We start from the raw sequence: 18,641 nt of genomic DNA, 5'->3' as shown, positions 1-18,641 counted from the left end.
GAAACCTGAAGTTCAATATCAAGGCTAGAAGCCCTTATTGTATCTGGGCGAAAGTGTAGTATCTTTCTGTTTTGACTTGTGAGTTAGCTGGACTTGCCATATCAGCTAGATTCTCCATATAAATTTTTAAAAAAAAGTTATGCTGGAATAATTTACACAGTGGCTTGAAACATGAACCACAGATATTGAAGGTTAATGCACGGGTGAGGTTTTTAATTTTATTTTGCCTGTTTTGATAACTTGTTGCATGGTGGTAAAGAAGAGACTCTTGACAAAATGGTTTTGGAAAAATTCAACCTCATGCATTACAACATCACAAACATGGTTCCAGAAGTGATACCAGCAGCTACAGTTCCAATATTGCTCTTTGCCTGCTTCCTGCTTATTGTTTGGAATTATGAAGACCCGTCGTCACCATCATCATCTTCCATACCAGGTAACCTCTGACTCATTACTCCTATAAGCCCAAGCTGGGCATTTATTCCTAATTATGTTCTAAAAACTGAAAAAGCATGCTTCAGCGAGGATATATAATTGTGGATTGATCTTTCTGCAATTTTAATTTTGCAAGCCTCAGAGCTCCAAGGGAATCCTAGCTGCTAGCATTAACAACCTTCTTCTGCTGTTGGATCCAAAATACTATTGACTGCAGTAGGAATTAATTCCTGCTGGCAGCTCGGAGCCCTCCATTGGGCTTTGTGGCTTACAAAGCAACGTTTCTTACTCAGCACTATGAGCAACATCTTCTGATACAGACTTCAGAGCCGCTTGAGGTACTTTAAGTATGTGAAAAGCTCAAATTGACCAATTGGGTTAACCAGGTTAGAGCTTAATGCAACTTCTGTATCCAAAATTTTGAAAAGAGTGCAAGCAGAGAAAATTGATATGGCCAGCTGCTAAACTGGTTAAAGGTCAGTTTTAAGGATCTGGTAAAATTAGTGCTTCTTGTGGACTTTTTATTATTTTTTTAATCTTTTTTATAATCTATGAATCTGATCGCTCCTAATTGCTTTTCAATTTTATACTTGTAGGATTTCTATATAAATATTGCCTAAATAAAAGGTAAAAAATGATGCTAGAGAAGTGTTAACACCTGCAGCCAGTTTGCTTACAATACTTTGCAGGGAACATTTATTTTTGAAAGCTTTAACATCCCACAGCTTTCAAAAGGGAAATATTTCCCTGAAAACGTTGTACACATAAAATGTTTTATACAACTGATGCTGGGAAATTTTTGCTCCACATGCAAACATCCTGCATGGGATTTTGCAAAAAGGTTTTAGGTTACATATTTTATTTTACTTTTTTGTATGAAATTTTCAAGTTTCAAGATGCTACAGGACATTTATGATTCTTCCATAAGAAACAATATTGGAAAACATTTTGCTCTTTAATGTCCTCAATTTGCTTGATCCTCAAACGTGGCCTTTATTATAAAAGCAGCTAAAAAAACATCTATCTTATTATTTATAAAAACAAGCCTGTTTTGTTTTTGCAGTTTATAATATTTTCAGAGTAACTATTCTGAAAAATAGCTTTTTTCTTTTGTTAGAAATGCTGGCAAAATACTTATTATTACAAAGACCCTAAATTAATGTTATTTTAAATCTTGGCAATGAGGTTTGAATTCCTGAAAATGTATTTTTTCCCACAGTCATTTTATAATTTTGTTTTATCAAAAACCTCTTAAATTCATTGATGTAACAGAACATATTGCTCAGCTGAAATTGTATTCTCTAGTTTACTACATGCTAACTGAAAATGCAAACTAGGAAATCGGTAACAAGCTTTTTTAGAATATTAAGGGGTCCTTTTACTAAACTGCAGTAGACACTAACACAAACTTGCCACAGCTTAAAATAGCATAACCTGGGGCATGCTAAGGCATCCCACAGTGTTTTAAAGGTGTGTGTAACACCCGTGTCCTAAAAAAGATTTTTTATTTTTTGGCCAAGGGGGGTGTGTCTGGGGGGAGCAGAGAGTGGGTGTTTCTATGCTAATCAGTTAGCATATCAACATTGCTGTATGCCGATTAGCGCAAAATTAGCGCACGAGCCCCTTCCACCTACAAAATAGGTAGCGGTAAAGGCTCACGCGCTAATTTTTGCTAATGGCCAGGCACTAAAATGGAAACTTGGCCGTTTTTCTGGCTGTGGTAGAAATGGACTTAGTGCGCTAAGGTCACTTTCTACTGCAGCTTTGTAAAAGGATCCCTAAACATAGGTCCACACATCTTCAGTGATATCATTTTTACATTTGCATCACTTTTATTGATATTTGTTTGTTTCGATTTAACTCAAACCTTTTCCAGTAGTAGCTCAAGTACACTAGATAATTTCCTGTCCTCAGAGTGTTTACAATCTAAGGGGCCCTTTTACTAAAGTGTGCTAATAGATTTAGTGCAAGCTAAAGAATTAGTGTGAGTTAAGTGCCATGCAGTCCATAGGTGTTCAGGGGCCCATTTACAAAAGCCTGTAAGGGCCTACGTGTGTCCAGTGTGTGCCAAAGTGGCATTACTGCCCGGCTATTGCATGCCTCGGGCGGTAATTCTGAACTTGGCGAGCATTGAAAAGATGTGGTAGAAAATATATTCTACCCTGTGGCACTCAGCTGGCGGTAGATGGCAGTGTGCGCGCGCTGCACGCCTACCGCCCGGGTAGTGTGTGAGACCATATTGCTAAGTCAATAGGTGGCGGTAAGGTCTCAGACTGAAAATGGATGCGCGCTGGGTTTTATCTTGCCGCACGTCCATTTCCCAGCCCCTTAAACAAAAAGCCCTTTTTTCCAGGATGCGGTAAAAACTGGCCCGGCGTGCACACAAAAGACGTTCTCGCACTGCCATGGGCCACTTTTTGCTGTGGCTTCGTAAAAGGGCCCCTCACTGGGCTACCTGCCATTTAGCGTTGGCTAACTTTTAGCACTTGCTAAATCAATTAATGCACCTTAGTAAAAGGATTCCTATGAGGCCCTTTTACTAAGCTGCATTAGGTGATAACACATGACTAATGTCACTTAAATGGTGCACTGTGGGACATGCTCAGGTGCATAGGAGCCGGCTCTGTAGGTGCTCTGAGTGCTTGAGCACCCCCAATATTGAAAGAATTCCTTCTATGTGCCCAGGGAGGGGTTATTGCCACTGGGCTAAGCACCCCTAATAATTCTGAAAAGCTGGCTCCTATGCTCAGGTGTCCTGCAATAAATCCGAAATGGGCACATCTTAAATGTGTGCTAAAAAATATCTTTTTCTTTTTTGGGGGGGAGGGGCATTTCAGGGGCAGAGAGTGGGCATTCCTGTGCTAATCAGTGTGCCTACATTACCACATGCTAACTAGTTAGTGCAGGATTACCACGTGAGCCCTTACCACCTACAAAAAAAGGTGTCAGTAAGCGCTCATGTGGTAATTGTTTTTAATGACTGTGTGCAAATGGTGACATTAGCGCATGGACACCTACAAAATCAGCCATGTTACTGTTGTGGTAAAAATGGCCTTAGCGTGTGGGGGGAAAACCCCACAAGGGCACACTAATGCCAGTTTTTGCTGCAGCTTACTAAAAGGGCCTCTAAGTTTCTACCTGAGGCAATAGAGATTAAGGGGCCCATTTACTAAGCAGCGGTAGGGCTAATGCACAGATAGGACGCACCAAATCAGCACAGGCACACGGCAGTAATTCCAAAGTTGTCACGCGCTGTTTCTTGCGGTAGAAAATAACTTTCTACTTTCTACCGTGGAGAGCATTCCCAGTGGTAATCAGCAGCGCGGCCACATTGGTGCGAGTTGCCTGATTACCAGACAAGTAGTGCGTGAGCCCGTACCACTAGGTCAACGGTGGTGGTAAGGGCTCAGGCAGTAAATAGACACACAGTACTTTTGATTTCACTACACGGCCATTTACTGCCCCCATTAAAAAAAAGCCCTTTTCCGAGCCACGGTAAAAAATGGCCCAGTGTGTGCGCCAATTTCACGCGTCCACGGTACCACAGGCCACTTTTTACCACAACTTAGTAAAAGGACCCCTTAGTGACATGCCCAAGATCATAATTCTGTTCTATCACAGACTTCCAATAAAAGTGCTTTCATACTGCAAAATCAATGTGTTTCTGTACTACTGTGCATAAGGCCAGTGAGGCTTGAAGCTCCATGAAACAATACAACACAGAAATCTGACATGACCTGGGTACAGAGCTAAACTGCTGGGAAGAGAAAATGATGGACAAACCCTTTGAAGAGTAAATCATTCAGGGGGTCTTTTGCTAAACCCTAGCTCAAGTTATCTGCAGCAGGGCCCATTTTATTCCTATGGGTACTGCTGCAGATAACTCGAGCTACGCTTTAGTAAAAGACCCCCTCAGGAACCCATTTACAAAGCAGAAAGCACTAACACGTGCTTACCACAACTTAAAATGGCGTACTGAGGCATCCCTTGATAAAATTGCCATGTTCACATGCAAACCAAAACCATGTGCTGAATTCTCAATGTTTTTGCAGAAAGGGGGGTGTCTAGGGGGCAGAGAGTGGGTGTGTCTATGCAAATTGGTTAGCATGCCAGCATTGCCGAGTGTTAACCGATTGGCTCAGATTTGGCACATGAGTCCCTACCACCTACAAAATAGATGGTGTAGGGGCTTACACACTAATGGCCATAACATGTGGCCATTAATGGAAAAATTAGAATTTCGGCCATTTTACCCCTGAGGCAAAAATGGACTTAGTGCACAGGAAAGACTCGTGTAAGGGACGCTAAGGCAAGTTTTTGCTGCAACTTTGTAAAAGGGCTTTTCAGTTTTTTTGCTGCATTTGTAGGGAATGAAATGGATTGGACCTAGTATGGGAAATATGCACATTATTCTTAAAACTTTTTTTATTTTATTTCATAGGACCTGGTTATTGCTTTGGGATCGGACCCCTTCTTTCTTATACCAGGTTTCTCTGCTCAGGGATAGGCAGAGCCACCAATTACTACAACAGCATATATGGAGATATTGTGAGAGTCTGGATCAAAGGAGAGGAAACAATCCTCATTAGCAAGTACATCTTTTCAAAAATCTTTCTCATCTAAGCCGAAGTTTTCATTAAGTACTTTGTGGTGAAAAAAAAATTTGCTTTTCTATTGTTTGCAAATTAAGGGGCTATTCACTAAGGGGCCCTTTTAATAAGCCACGCTGAAAAGTGGGCGGTGCTGTTTGTAGCACGTCAGTTTACCGTGCGCTGTGCTCACTTTCAGGGTGGCGGAAAAAAGGCCACATTTGTATATGTCTCTCTAATGGTCATATGTTGATTCCCAATTAGTCTGTGGCCATTAATGCAGGACTCTTTACTGCCACCTATTTAAAAGGAGTAAGGGCTCCCGTGCTAATCAAGCAGTACATGACAATGTACCCACGCTACCCAATTAGCGCAGGGCAAGCCTACTCTCCACCCACAGCCACGGCTCCCGCGCCTAAAAATAAAAACTATTTTTTGGCGCAGGAGTAGTCCAAGCTGCTCAGCACACTACCGTGGATGCTTCAGTGCGTCCTGTGGCACTGCTTTTTGGCACATGGTAGGTACATGTTAGTGCCTACCGTGGCTTAGTCAAAGGGCCCCTAAGAGATACTTTTACTAAGCTGCAGTAAAAAGTGGTCTTAGCATGACCTTACATTGGCTTTCTAGTGCATAAACCTAAGGATTCTATATAGTGCGCCTAGAGATCTACGCCAAAATCCAAGCAGATTCTATAACAATGCGCATAACTCAACAAGCGTAGGGACTCTTTTACAACGGTATGCTGAAAAATGGCCCGCGGTGAATCCGGCCAAATTGGTATTATCGAAAGCCGATTTTGGCCGGGTTCAACTGCTTTCCGTCACAGAGCCGGTGAAACATCAAGGGAGCATGTCAGCAGAGTAGTGAAGGCGGGACAGGGGTGTGCTCATGAGATGGCCGGCTTTGCCTGATAATGGAAAAAAAAGCCAGGCTTGACAAGCATTTCGCCAGCTTTACTTGGTCCCTTTTTTTCACGACCAAGCTTCAAAAAGGGGCCCTAACTGACCAAATGACCACCGGAGGGAATCGGGGATGACCTCCCCTTACTCCCCCAGTGGTCACCAGCTATTTGACGGCACCGTTCGATTATGCCCCTCAGTGTGGACTACTGTTAAGACGAGTTATTTTGCTGTTAACCCCAGTTATTAGTAACTAGGTCTCATTGCGTAAAATTGGGCCTGTGCTAAAATAGCATGAGTTAGTGGTAAAATAGCACATCTTAAAGCAAACACAGAGAGTGTACAAAGTACAAGACAAAGTCCAAAGCAGCAGAAAAGAAAAGCACTAGGAGCCTTCAAAAAAGAGACACATCTTTTTAATAAGGTAGCTTAATAAACATCAGTCTTGTATCAATGACTCAAGTTACAAGATTCATGTTTAAGCTACATTATTAAAAAGATGTGTCCCTTTTTTGAAGGCACCTAGTGCTTTTTTTCTACTCCTTGGAAAATAGCATATCTTAACAGTAGCCCATGTTGATCACTATATCCCTCAGTCTCTGGTAACTAGAGCTAATATTGTGATGTCATAATGCCTCATTCCACCAATGCCTAAGAGTTAACCTCATCAGTGATGTCACAATGGCTTAATTGCCTATATTTGGCTCACTTTTATTACATATAGTGGGCATTTCGATTTCTATAAACATTTCTTTTATCTTTAATTAAGGGGGCATAGTTATCAATGTGGGTTACCATTAAGATGTGTTTTTACTGTTAACCCCAATTATTAGTAACTAGGTCTTAAGGAATAACATGGGACCTGTGCTCTTACTGGTAAAAACATCATGTTTTAACAGTAGCCCAATTTAATAACTATGCCCCTCAGTCAGGTTGCTAGTGATGAAATATAATAATTTTGGACTATATTTGAGTAACTTACTGTGATAAAATGTCAGTTGAAAGCAGTGCATATTTTCTAGCAAAAAAGGTGCCGGTACTCAAATGCTAAGCCACGCTTCAGGGGTGGGGTGGTCACTGTGGGACTCACCCCACAATAGCCAGGGCCCTTGCAACCAGTCACAGAATCTATGACAAGGCAGAATTGGTGTGTAGAGCCTGAGCTCTTTAATTAAAACTTGGGATCCATGGATCAATTTTAACAGACAATGAGAAACAGGCCAGATGCTTAAGACAAGATTCAATTTACATAGACATCACATGAACAATACAGCCAGTAGGGCCCCCACCCCGGTGGGACAGCACTTCACAGAACCAGGACACTGTACCAGTGATTTCACAGTGAGAATACTGAAAGGTAACTTTAAAACCATACAAGAACGTAAGACCTTTGAAGTCAGAATGATTGAATATTTTAACACCCAACAGAAAGGACTTAACAAGGATCTGGGGTTCCTAGCCCATTATAAACCATAAAGCTGTATTTCTCTGTTGATCACCCCACCCCTCACCTATCCACACCCATCCTGTTAGAATATCAATGATATGCTTTGATGTCCCCATGCATACCTCCGACCCACCCCCATCCTCCCACCCTGTCAGACTGTCATAGTAATGCTTGAAGGTTTTCACTTATATACACTGTCAGCTAGCACATTTGCTTATTTCCGATCTGACGAAGAAGGGCAACCTTCGAAAGCTAATCAAGAAATGTATTAAGTTATGTCCAATAAAAAAGGTATCATCTTATTTTCTTTTCCATGTTTTATTTTGTTTGATTTCTATTGATAACCTTAAGAGTGGACTAACACGGCTACCACACTCCTCTACTTAAAACAGACAATGGAAAAGGTGCCGGTACTCAGTACCCCCAAGTACCCCCTCAAAGAAAACCCTGGTTGAAAGTAAATGAACATATTTAAGGCACAGAATAGTAAGACTTGTTTCTTGTCCTTCCCAGTTAAATCAGCTCTGAAGTTTTATTTATTTCTTTATTTTGGATTTAGCTCATATTTGTTTTTTAGAAGTAGCTCAAGGTGACTTACATTCAGGTACAGGAGGTATTTCATTGTCCCTGGAGAGCTAACAATCTAAGAGACCTTTTTACTAAAGCTTAGGGCCTGATGCACAAAGCTTACCTTACTGGCAACGTTTGCTTTAAACTGCTTGTAGCCAGCCTAAAGCAAATGTTATTTAGCAAGTAATACACAAAGGGGATTTCCGTGGCAGCCACCAAGAACCCTATGCAAATGTATTAGAACTACTACTACTTATCATTTCTATAGCGCTACTAGACGTACACAGCGCTGTACACTTGAATATGAAGAGACAGTCCCTGCTCAACAGAGCTTACAATCTAATTAGGACAAACAGGACAAACAAGATAAGGGAATATTGAAGTGAGGATGATAAAATAAGGGTTCTGAACAAGTGAATAAGGAGGGCTCATTAGTATTTAAATGAGCATTCCAAGCGTATTTTTGATACTGTTCCACCCTAGTTCTATTATTAAGTTTTAATTTACTGTTTTCAAGTTTACCTCATTTATTGTATTTATGCTTTTGGTCATTTTGCTATTGTTATGCAGTTAACAAAATTGTAAGTTTTATGTTAAACTGTACCTGCTGTACACCGCTTTGGGTGAATCTCTTCATAAAGGTGGTTAATAAATCCCAATAAGTAAAATAAATAAATTTAAGGGAAGAAGTAACTAACTTGCTAGGCACACACACACAAGGAGTGATTCTGCCTGTTTATCCACTCCTACCCTAGTTATGATAATATTCAAACACCTTTCTGATCTCATGTGCAACTTTCTTTAAATTAGTACCTTATTTTCTTACTCCTGTTACTCTATCTTTGCTTACATTCTGTGGTGTCTATTAAAATGTTTTATTACATATTGTGTTGACATTGTAAGTAGTATACTATCATGAGCAATAAAACAAAAAAGTGAGGCGGATCCAAAGAAGATATCAAAATATATAAGAATAGTTTTTATAAAAGTCATAGAAACGACCCAACACAGCCATGTTTTGGCACAAAGGCTGCCTCAGGGGTCAAACAAACCTGAAAAGATGTCAAAATCCTTGGGTATGTAAATCGTCATATCTTCCCAAGTGAGGAACAACTCAGCAATGCAATAACTACTCTCCAGAAAACCGGTGACGTAATAAATGCAAATCCATACTATACCATACTTTGTATTGAAATTTGAATATTTGTACTGTTGTAATTGTCTATTGCTTTATGTTTGACTTATTCTTGCTGTACACTGTCCTCAGCGAATTCCTTCAAAAAGGCGGTAAACAAATCCTAATACATAAACATTTACATGCCCACAGTTACACCAGTCAAAGACCTGGGGTAATAGTGGGTTCCTAAATGTGGCACGAATACACATACCTTACTGTATTTTATAAGTCATGGACTAGATTCAGTAAATGGCATTGAAAAAAACAGCACCAAAAAAAATCCATACGGAGTGCTATTCTATAAACAGTTCTCCAATTGCACCATGGACATAGTTTGAGGGGAACAAGGGGGCAGTGCCCCTCCCCCCAAAATGAGCTGCCACCCCATCCTTCAATCCCCCAAGTCGCCAGCAGCCTCTGTGAGAAAACAGCAAGCACGCTGCTTTAGACCTGCCCCTGGAAGCCTTTCTTTCTCCTTCAACTTCCTGTTCCCGTGTAGGCGGGAAGCTGTAGGAGAGAGAAGGGCCTCTGGGACAGGTCTAAAGCAGTGTGCATGCTGCTTTCGCTCAGGCTGCCAGTGGCTCAGGGGATTAGAAGACGGGGGAGGGTTATACCGGACGCCACTGAAAGACGCCAGTGCTGTGGTTGTGACGACGGGAAGTGGGGGTGGCAATGGCGGGGGTGGGGCGGCGGGCTCGAAGGAGATCGAGAAAGACACGCCCCCCTTTGCCCCCCAAATGAAACTTTCAAACTACACCCATGAATTGCGCACCACTTATAGAATATCGCTTAGAGCTGATTTCCACACCAAGCTTTGGGTGTGAGAATCTACACCAACTGAAACCTGGTGTAAATCCTGTGCACATCTTTAGTGAATGCCCCTGACCTGCCCATGCCCCCTTTTGAGTTAAACTCTATGGGGCCCTTTTACTAAGTGGCGGTAAGCGCAACGCGGGCTTATCACGTGCAAATCTTGAACTACCATCAGTCCAATGCAGTAGTTCAACCCCAGCATATGGCATTTTCGGCGCTAGAGGAAATATTTGAAAATATTTCCACAGGGGGCTTACCCAGCAGTAATTGGATAGTGCTGAACCCTGCCCAGTTAGCGCGGGAGCCCTTACCACCACTTCAATGGGTGGCAGTAAGTGCTCTCCCCGCATGGCCACGCGGTAAATTCAATCCTACCATATGGCCTTTTCTTTTTTCAGCTGAAGTAAAAAGGGCCTCAGAGCACGGCAAAAATGCCCACTGCTGCTAGCACAGGGCCCCTATAAGATTTGCGTGTCGATCCTTATAGAATAGCACTTAGTAAGATGCAAGCACAAATCCAAATTGTTGCCAATTAACACAACAATGGACTGTTAGCTCCCAATTATTGGTGTTAAGAGGCTCATTAGCCAATTTAGTTGTGTACACATCTTAGGATAGTGTGCAATTTTGCACAAGTAAATCTGCATGCCATTTATAGAACCTGAGGGTATGTGTGCAAGTGGGAGTCTCATCCATTCCATTCATGCTCTACCAATGCCCATGTTCCCATGCATTTACTTGCTATGTAAGTTACACAAACCATTACAGAACATCACAGGCACCCTAGTGGCACTTTCATGGGTAAATGTACACTTGTGCACATAAGTGCTAGTATTCTATACATTTATGCGCACAAGAGTATAAATTGCCCTTCTTGTGTATATGCACACATTTACATCATCATAGCACGGGTAAATTTGTGCACTCCTGGGACTGGTTCTGGTGCCTTCCTACGTTGCCTTTATAAAAAGGCACCTTTTCTCAACTTAGACATTTGTACCCTGTTATGAAATTACCTCCCCACTGGATTCATTTTATAAATCTTTTTCATGTGAAAAGTCTGTTTTAGAGAAAAGGTCTCTTTAAAAATTGTGTGGTCATAAATGGATGTAAAAATGGGGGCATGGAAAGGTGCTTCTATGTTTACATGTTCTGAAGCATTGCTTGGGCAGAACAAGGGGAGTTGCACTTGCAACATACATGCATACTTTGTAAACCATACAAGTGAATATATGGATTTGCACCTGCTTCAAAGCAGGTGTAAATTTGTTTGTCTGTATTTGCACGCTGTTGGGGCTGGATTTGGCAGCCTAGGTTGCCTTTGTAAAACAGGATTCAATTTGACAACTTTTGGGACTTCTCAAAGAGATGTCCTTTAATAAAATTATTTCCGAAATGTGGACCACGTGAAGAGGCATAATCGAAAGGGGCACCCAAGTTTTCCTGAGGGTGTCCTCCCAGGACGTCCCTGTGAAGGGGTGAGGAAACCTGTATTATCGAAACAAGATGTGCGTCCATCTTTCGTTTCAATAAAACGGTCGGTGACACCCAAATCTCAACATTTAGGTCGACCTTAGAGATGGTCGTCCTTAGAAATAGTCATCCCCGGTTTTTGGCGATAATGGAAAGCGAGGACGCCCATCTCAGAAACGACCAAATCCAAGCCATTTGGTCATGGGAGGAGCCAGCATTCGTAGTGCACTGGTCCCCCTGACATGCCAAGACACCAACTGGGCACCCTAGTGGGCACTGCAGTGATCTTCAGAAATTGCTTCCAGGTGCATAGCTCACTTACCTTGGGTGCTGAGCCCCCCAAAACCCACTCCCCACAACTGCACACTACCATAGCCCTAAGGGTTGAAGGGGGGCACCTAGATGTGGGTACAGTGGGTTTTGAAGGGCTCACATTTACCACCACAAGTGTAACAGGTAGGGGGGGATGGGCCTGGGTCCGTCTGCCTGAAGTGCACTGCAGTACCCACTAAAACTGCTCCAGGGACCTGCATACTGCTGTCAGGGAGCTGGGTATGACATTTGAGGCTGGCAAAAAATATTTTTAAAGTTTTTTTTAAGGTGGGAGGGGGTTAGTGAGAAACTGGGGGAGTAAGTGGAGATCATCCCCGATTCCCTCTGCTGGTCATCTGGTCAGTTCGAGCACCTTTTTGAGGCTTGGTCACAAGAAAATATGGACCAAGTAAAGTCGGCCAAGTGTTCGTCAGGGACGCCCTTCTTTTTTCCATTATCGGCCAAGGACACCCATGTGTTAAGCACGCCCCAGTCCTGCCTTCGCTATGCTTCCAACACGCCCCCGGGAACTTTGGTCGTCCCCGCGACAGAAAGCAGTTGAGGACGCCCAAAATCGACTTTCGATTATGCCGATTTGGGCGACCCTGTGAGAAGGATGCCCATCTTTTGATTTGTGTCGAAAGATGGGCGTCCTTCTCTTTCGAAAATAAGCCTGATAGTATAATAGTGAAAGAATTATCTGTGAGCCAGTCTTAGATTTCTTTCCCATTAATTTTTTTGACATTGATTTCAGTGGGATTTTTTTTTCCATCAGCATTTGTAATGTAGCAGCTCCCCCTAGAGGGAAATATATCTCTAGCAGCCCCATATGCCTTTTTCAGAAGTAGCTCAAGGCAAATTACTTTCAGGTATTTCTCTGTCCCCAGAGGTCTTATAACCTGAAGTAAGATTATAAGGAGTTCTCAGCTCGCTGTTCTAAGCAGCCACCTTTTAAAAGTCAAGAAGATAATCTTAGAAGAGTTATCAGACATTTTCAGGTGTACATTATGGATTGATATGTGTCAAGTAGAAAAGTACTATACATACAGATATGCTGCAGCAGGTAGAGATTTCAAGCAAGTTTGTTCTGGATATGATTTCAGTGGCCCTTCAAAGTACTGTATATTCTATAGAAACACAGAAACAGAGAAAATCATGGCAGATAAAGATCATATGGCCTCTCAAGTCCACCCATCCATGCCTTCTACCATCTCTTCAACTCAGTGTTTGTCCCACGCTTTCTTGAATTCAGATGCAGTCCTGGTTTTCACCACTTCCACCGGGAGGTCATTCCATGCATCCCTTCCCAAGGACGTCAATAGAAATAAAAGAAAATAAAACATAGAAAAGAAAGTAAGATGATACCTTTTTTATTGGACTAACAATACTTTTTTGATTAGCTTTCGAAGATAATCCTTCTTCATCACATCAGAAATAAGCAAATGTTGATAAGTAATGGTATATATAACTGAAACATCAAAGCATTTCAGTGACAGTCTCATAGGATAAGGGTGGGGTAGGTTAGGTGAGAGACAAGGAGAACCGGTGGATGAGGGACAGGGAGATGTTGCAGATTGTCAGAAAATAAAAATGACTGTTCACTTTTGTTTCTTGTTTATTTGCTTTTTCATGCAGCTATATGCGGTATCTACCATTAAAAGTGGACTAACACGTCTACCACATCTCTCTTTCCAAAGACACAAAGATACCTACTATACCTGAATGTTCACTGCTTGGTATAAAAAAAATAAATAAATAAGGGGCCCTTTTACTAAGCCATGTAAGGCTCTATGAGCTCCCAATGCATGCTAAAATGGAGTTACTGCGTGGCACTTGCAGTCATTTCATTTTTGGTGTGCATCCGATACACGCGGCCGAAAAATAATTTTTATTTTTGGATGCACTTATCAGACGCGCACCAAGTGGCATTTGGCACGTGTAGGTCATTACTTCCCGGTAACCGCATGAGACTTTACCACTAGGTCAATGGCTGGTGGTAAGGTCGCAGACCCAAAATCGACACACGGCAATTTTGATTTTGCTGCACATCCATTTTTGGAAAAAAGGTTTTAAAAGGCTTTTTTACAGGCACACTGAAAAAATGGATCGACGCACACCCAAAACCCGCGCCTACACTACCACAAGCCATTTTTCAGTGCACCTTAGTAAGAGGACCCCTAAAACTAAAATAAACCTACACATGTTGATGTCAGCAACCACTTATGTGCTTTCCCCATTGATTTTTTTTTCCTCATGTATTTTTTTTGTAATGGAACCTCCCGCTGCTCATAGCCAGTGCCTACTTGTGTATTCTTGCATATATTTCAGAACAGCTCTATGTCCGAATATCCTGTTGTAAATACTAACAAAATAGTATATGTCCAGACCTAGATGTGCTAATGCCAGTTACTATATTCAATGTAGCATTTGTTTTCACATGTTTAGACATGATATCCAAAAAGTAGGTATAACTGGGGTGGCATAGCTAAACATATGGAGGTGAATTTTAGAAAGAATGTGCAAATTGAAATTGAGACATCTAGGTCATGACGTGTCAAGTTCCACTAGTATTTTAGAACAGAATCTACTGACATAGAACTTTCTAACATGCATGCAGGAATGGATATGTATGTGTCAGTGGCATAGCCACAGGTGGGCCTGGGTGGGCCGGGGCCCACCCATTTATGGCTCAGGCCCACCCAACAGTAGCACGTGTTTAGCAGTATCTACTGGGGATCCCAAGCTCTGCCAGCTGAAGACTTCCCCCTGATGCTAATGCAAATGCTACTCTTCACGATACCAGCACCTGCACATGCTCAGTTTTCAGCACATGCCTGCTGCAGACTGCCAAGGTGGAAAGAAGCATTTTCTCGCCAGCTGAGATTTTTTTTGGTGGTGGAGGAGGGGGGAGAATACTTGGTGCCCACCCACTTCTTGCCTAGGCCCACCCAAAATCTGGCTACGCCCCTGGTATGAATGGTGGAAGCATCCATTTTACAAGCATCAATGTCAAAAATATTAAAGGGGTCAATAGGGCTAAGTACTTGTAATAGAAATTGTAAACTGCACAGTCACCTCAGAGATCACTTGCAGTATATCAAGTGCTGAAAATAAATAAATATGGTGCAAATTCATGTATATGTTGGTTATTTCAGAACAAATACATGTATGTAGATGCCAACCATTTCAGAAACACAGATGTCTATGTTTTCTGAAGCAGTCACATAGCCAGATATCATTGCTAGTATCAAATGTGAGGGGGGAGGGAATACTGGGGGATTAAGAGGGTGACCACCCCAATCCCTCTGGTGGAGTATTGTACAAAATGAACAACTTTCGCTAATCTTCTGAAAGGGGGAAAGCATATGTATCTTTCCGCCCTGCCCTAGTCCCACCCAAAAGATGTGAGACCATGGCCTCTTCAAACTCATTCAAAGCCTTTCCGGTTCAGCGTCTTACTGACTCTTAGCGAGATATATCTTTGGCTAATAGTGTTTCAGAGGATTAGCAAAAACCTCACAGTGTTCCAGAGCTGCAAGTGTTTGCACAGTACGAGCATCCTTCAGAACACTCCCGAGGCAGACCTGATAGCCCGAAACACGGCTAATGTTGAGTCTTGGATATTGATAAATAAATGTTTTCAATTTTGGAACATTGTCTCTTAATCTATATATGTAAGAGCTGAATATTGCCACTTATAGATTGGGGGGGGGGGGGTTATTTCAGAAGTCCTATTCACTATTTCCACATGGAAATAGCTGCACTTACATATGCACATAGCATACATGTAAAAAAAAAATTTTCAGAAAGCCACTATTTAGATGTGAAAATCCAAACTATGTATAGATTTCAAAGGGATGAGGTTTGGGTGGGAATTGAACAGGACTAATACCTACATGCATATTCTCCACTTCACAAAGTGAATACATGTATATGGAGAGAAAGATCCACACTGGCTTTTATACCTGCTCAATGGCATGTATAGATTTTTAGAAAACGCTTCTTTCAGAAGGAATGGATCCTCAGAAGCTTAGCCGAAACTGGGTGGCGGAGCAGGTGGGGGGAAGAGGGGTTGGTGGTTGGGAGGCGAGGATAGTGGAGGGCAGCTTATATGGTCTGTGCCAGAGCCAGTGATGGGAGGCAGGACTGGTGGTTGGGAGGCGGGAAGTACTGCTGCGCAGACTTGTACAGTCTGTGCCCTGAATAAGGCAGGTACAAATCAAGGTAAGGTTTACACATATGTTTGTCTTGTTGGGCAGACTGGATGGACCGTGCAGGTCTTTTTCTGCCGTCATCTACTATGTTACTATGTTTTCAGCCAGGGCTTTAAGGGGCCCTTTTGCAAAGCGGCGGTAAACCCACCACAGGTTTACCACATTCCAATCTGGAGCCAGCAGTAGTTCCATCCCCAGTGTGTAACATTTCTGGTGCTAGAAGAAATATTCAAAAAATATATCTGCAGTGGGTTACCCGGTGGTAATTCAGCAGCGCCGCATGTTACCCGGTTAGCATCCGGTTAGAGCAGGAACCCTTACTGCCACCGAAATGTGTGGCGATAAGTGCTCCCCCCCCCACCCCCCGCATGGCCACATGGTAAGAGCAATCTTACCGCATGACCATGTCTTTTTTTGGCCTTTTTACCAGCTGTGGTAAAAAGGACCTCAGTGCACGGCAAAAAGGATCCCTCCCCTAACGCAGGGCCTTTTTAGCACAGCTTAGTAAAAGGGCCCCTAAACGAGGGATTAAGAGTCATTTCCCTTAATTCTATGTGAGTTTTGTCCACATAGAATTTTCTATGTGGGTGAGTTTTGTCCACCGCTGATAAAACCACATTAAAATTACTTCTTAATTGTAGATGTAGGTTTGCAACTTGGGGCAACTAAATGTGAAAGTGTCAGCATCGCCATTTCCATGTGTGAGTGCTGATACCTTCATGTGGAAACTGCCAGCTCCATGCCACTAATTTTTTCAGTGTGAACATTTGCACAATAGCTGCTCCCTCTGCATATGCCAGTAAATACAGACGCACTCTTGCGTGTCTTTAGGAAAAGGCTCTGCGTCAGCAGATCCTTTTCTAAAATACAATCGGAATCATCCCGATCTGGACATCTCAGTTCCAGTCTCTACAATTTATGTAAAATGGGACTTAATGCCCCTGATTCTGTAAATGTGATTGTAGTTGTATTATATTGTAAGCCACATTGAGCCTGCAAATAGGTGGGAAAATGTGGGATATAAATGCAGCAAAATAAATAAAGATAATTGAAAATTGTGTGTACAAATTTAGGCGTGGTGCTGATTTGCACACGCAATTTAATAAGATACCGAGCCAATTAGTGCCAATAATTGGCTTTTTAACAAGCAACTATTTGCACTAGTTAGATTTAATTGGGTGTTACGTGCGTCAAGATAGGCCCATGATCCATGTCTAAAAAGTATGCATAGCCCGAAAAAGAAGATGCGGAAAGGGAACAGTCATGGGTGTTTTGGGGTGGAATAAAGACATGGGTTTGAGTTATGTGCATAATTACAGAATTAGGGTGCTTTGCATGCAAATTTATACGTAGGCATTTGCACCATGTTTTCATTGGTGCAAATGGTGATGCCTAAATTTACACGCAACCATAACGCTTAAGCATTATTCTCTAAATCATGCTGAACTTTGGGTGCAGCTTATAGAATACCATTTAAGCGGGTTTTTCAGTGCTGATCTTTAGGCACCATTTACTGAATCTACCCTAATATGTATAATCAGTGCACCTATTATATTCACTGTTGCTTACTAAATGTATAGCATTGCTGAATAGACAAATAATTTGAAATGTCCAGATTAGATATTTCAAATTATTTCCTCGACTCCCCACTCAAACTTTACACTGTAGTACATTTGTTTGAGTCTAGGAATCCAGAAACTTAAGACACATTCTTCCCCCTAATTAAGCATGACTTCCAGGCCATGTTCTACCAATGCAGTTGCATTCGTTTTTATTTCTCCTTTATGAAAGCTCATTTCAAGATATTATGACACATCTCATCGCAAAACTCATTTGGGCAAATATACTAAGAGGTTTCTCTTAATTTCTGTCTATAGAAAAATTGTTTAGAACTCCTGGCTCAATGTATCTATGTGAGAAAACCTTGTACCTTATCTCTAAAATTTGTTTAACTTCAGTAGTATATAAAGAAAGAACCGCAGAGTCCTTGCCATATCATTACCAAGTTTCTAACTTTTTTCCAGTGACACTAGGATGGGAGCACGCCACACTTCTTATGTAGAGCCCCCTTCACTCCGAAGTAGGAATTCCGCTGGTTTTTATCTTTTTGCGCTACTTTCTATTTACTCCCAATTATACATGGTTGAAACTACCACATACACCATTTAGATTGTTGGGTGTAGATTATACAGCCCCTGATGCAACCCCTTTGGGCGAAACACGACTTATGTCGGGCATTTTATCTGATTGTGATTCAACAATAAAGAACGCTTTGGACTGATCACTGATCGACTTGTTTTATTCCCAAGTTTCTAACTGAGGCATAGACATTGCACCAGTTTTCATGATTAGAAAGATTGAGGTCAGAGAGCTAATTTGCTAATTAGCTAAGATGCCTATCTGAAATGTCCAAAAAGGTGCCTATTTTATGTACCATAATTGCTTATGGGCCAAATTCTACAAATGGTGCCTTAATAATTGGAGCAAAAAAAACCACGTGGTTAGCATAATTCTATAAATTACACCTAAAGCCTAAAGTTAGGCGTAGTTTACAGAATATGCACACGCACCATTCTTGTGACTAAAATTTAGGTACACCCATTTAGGCCACCTAAAACCAGGCCTAAATACCTGCACCTAAGTTAGGTGCAGTTCAGGTGTATTTTTGTTTTTGAAACGCCCACAACTCACCCATTCCACGCCCCCATGGCC

General features: G+C 41.8%; 1 protein-coding gene across 1 annotated transcript in view; it reads left to right on the top strand.

Moving 5' to 3' along the window:
• Positions 1-237: 237 nt before the first annotated feature.
• The window catches only part of LOC115461704 (aromatase), an 85,170-nt gene continuing 66,766 nt past the window's right edge, over positions 238-18,641 (top strand). The window contains exons 1-2 of the mRNA XM_030191736.1: positions 238-436; positions 4,877-5,027. Coding sequence (XP_030047596.1) covers positions 277-436; positions 4,877-5,027 — 311 coding nt within the window. The 5' untranslated portion in view covers positions 238-276. The remainder of the gene's footprint in view (positions 437-4,876; positions 5,028-18,641) is intronic.

This window comes from Microcaecilia unicolor, chromosome 1 (assembly GCF_901765095.1).
Source record: "Microcaecilia unicolor chromosome 1, aMicUni1.1, whole genome shotgun sequence".
In the NCBI taxonomy this organism is placed as follows: Eukaryota; Metazoa; Chordata; class Amphibia; order Gymnophiona; family Siphonopidae; genus Microcaecilia; species Microcaecilia unicolor.
This window is presented reverse-complemented; position numbering and strand designations above follow the sequence as displayed.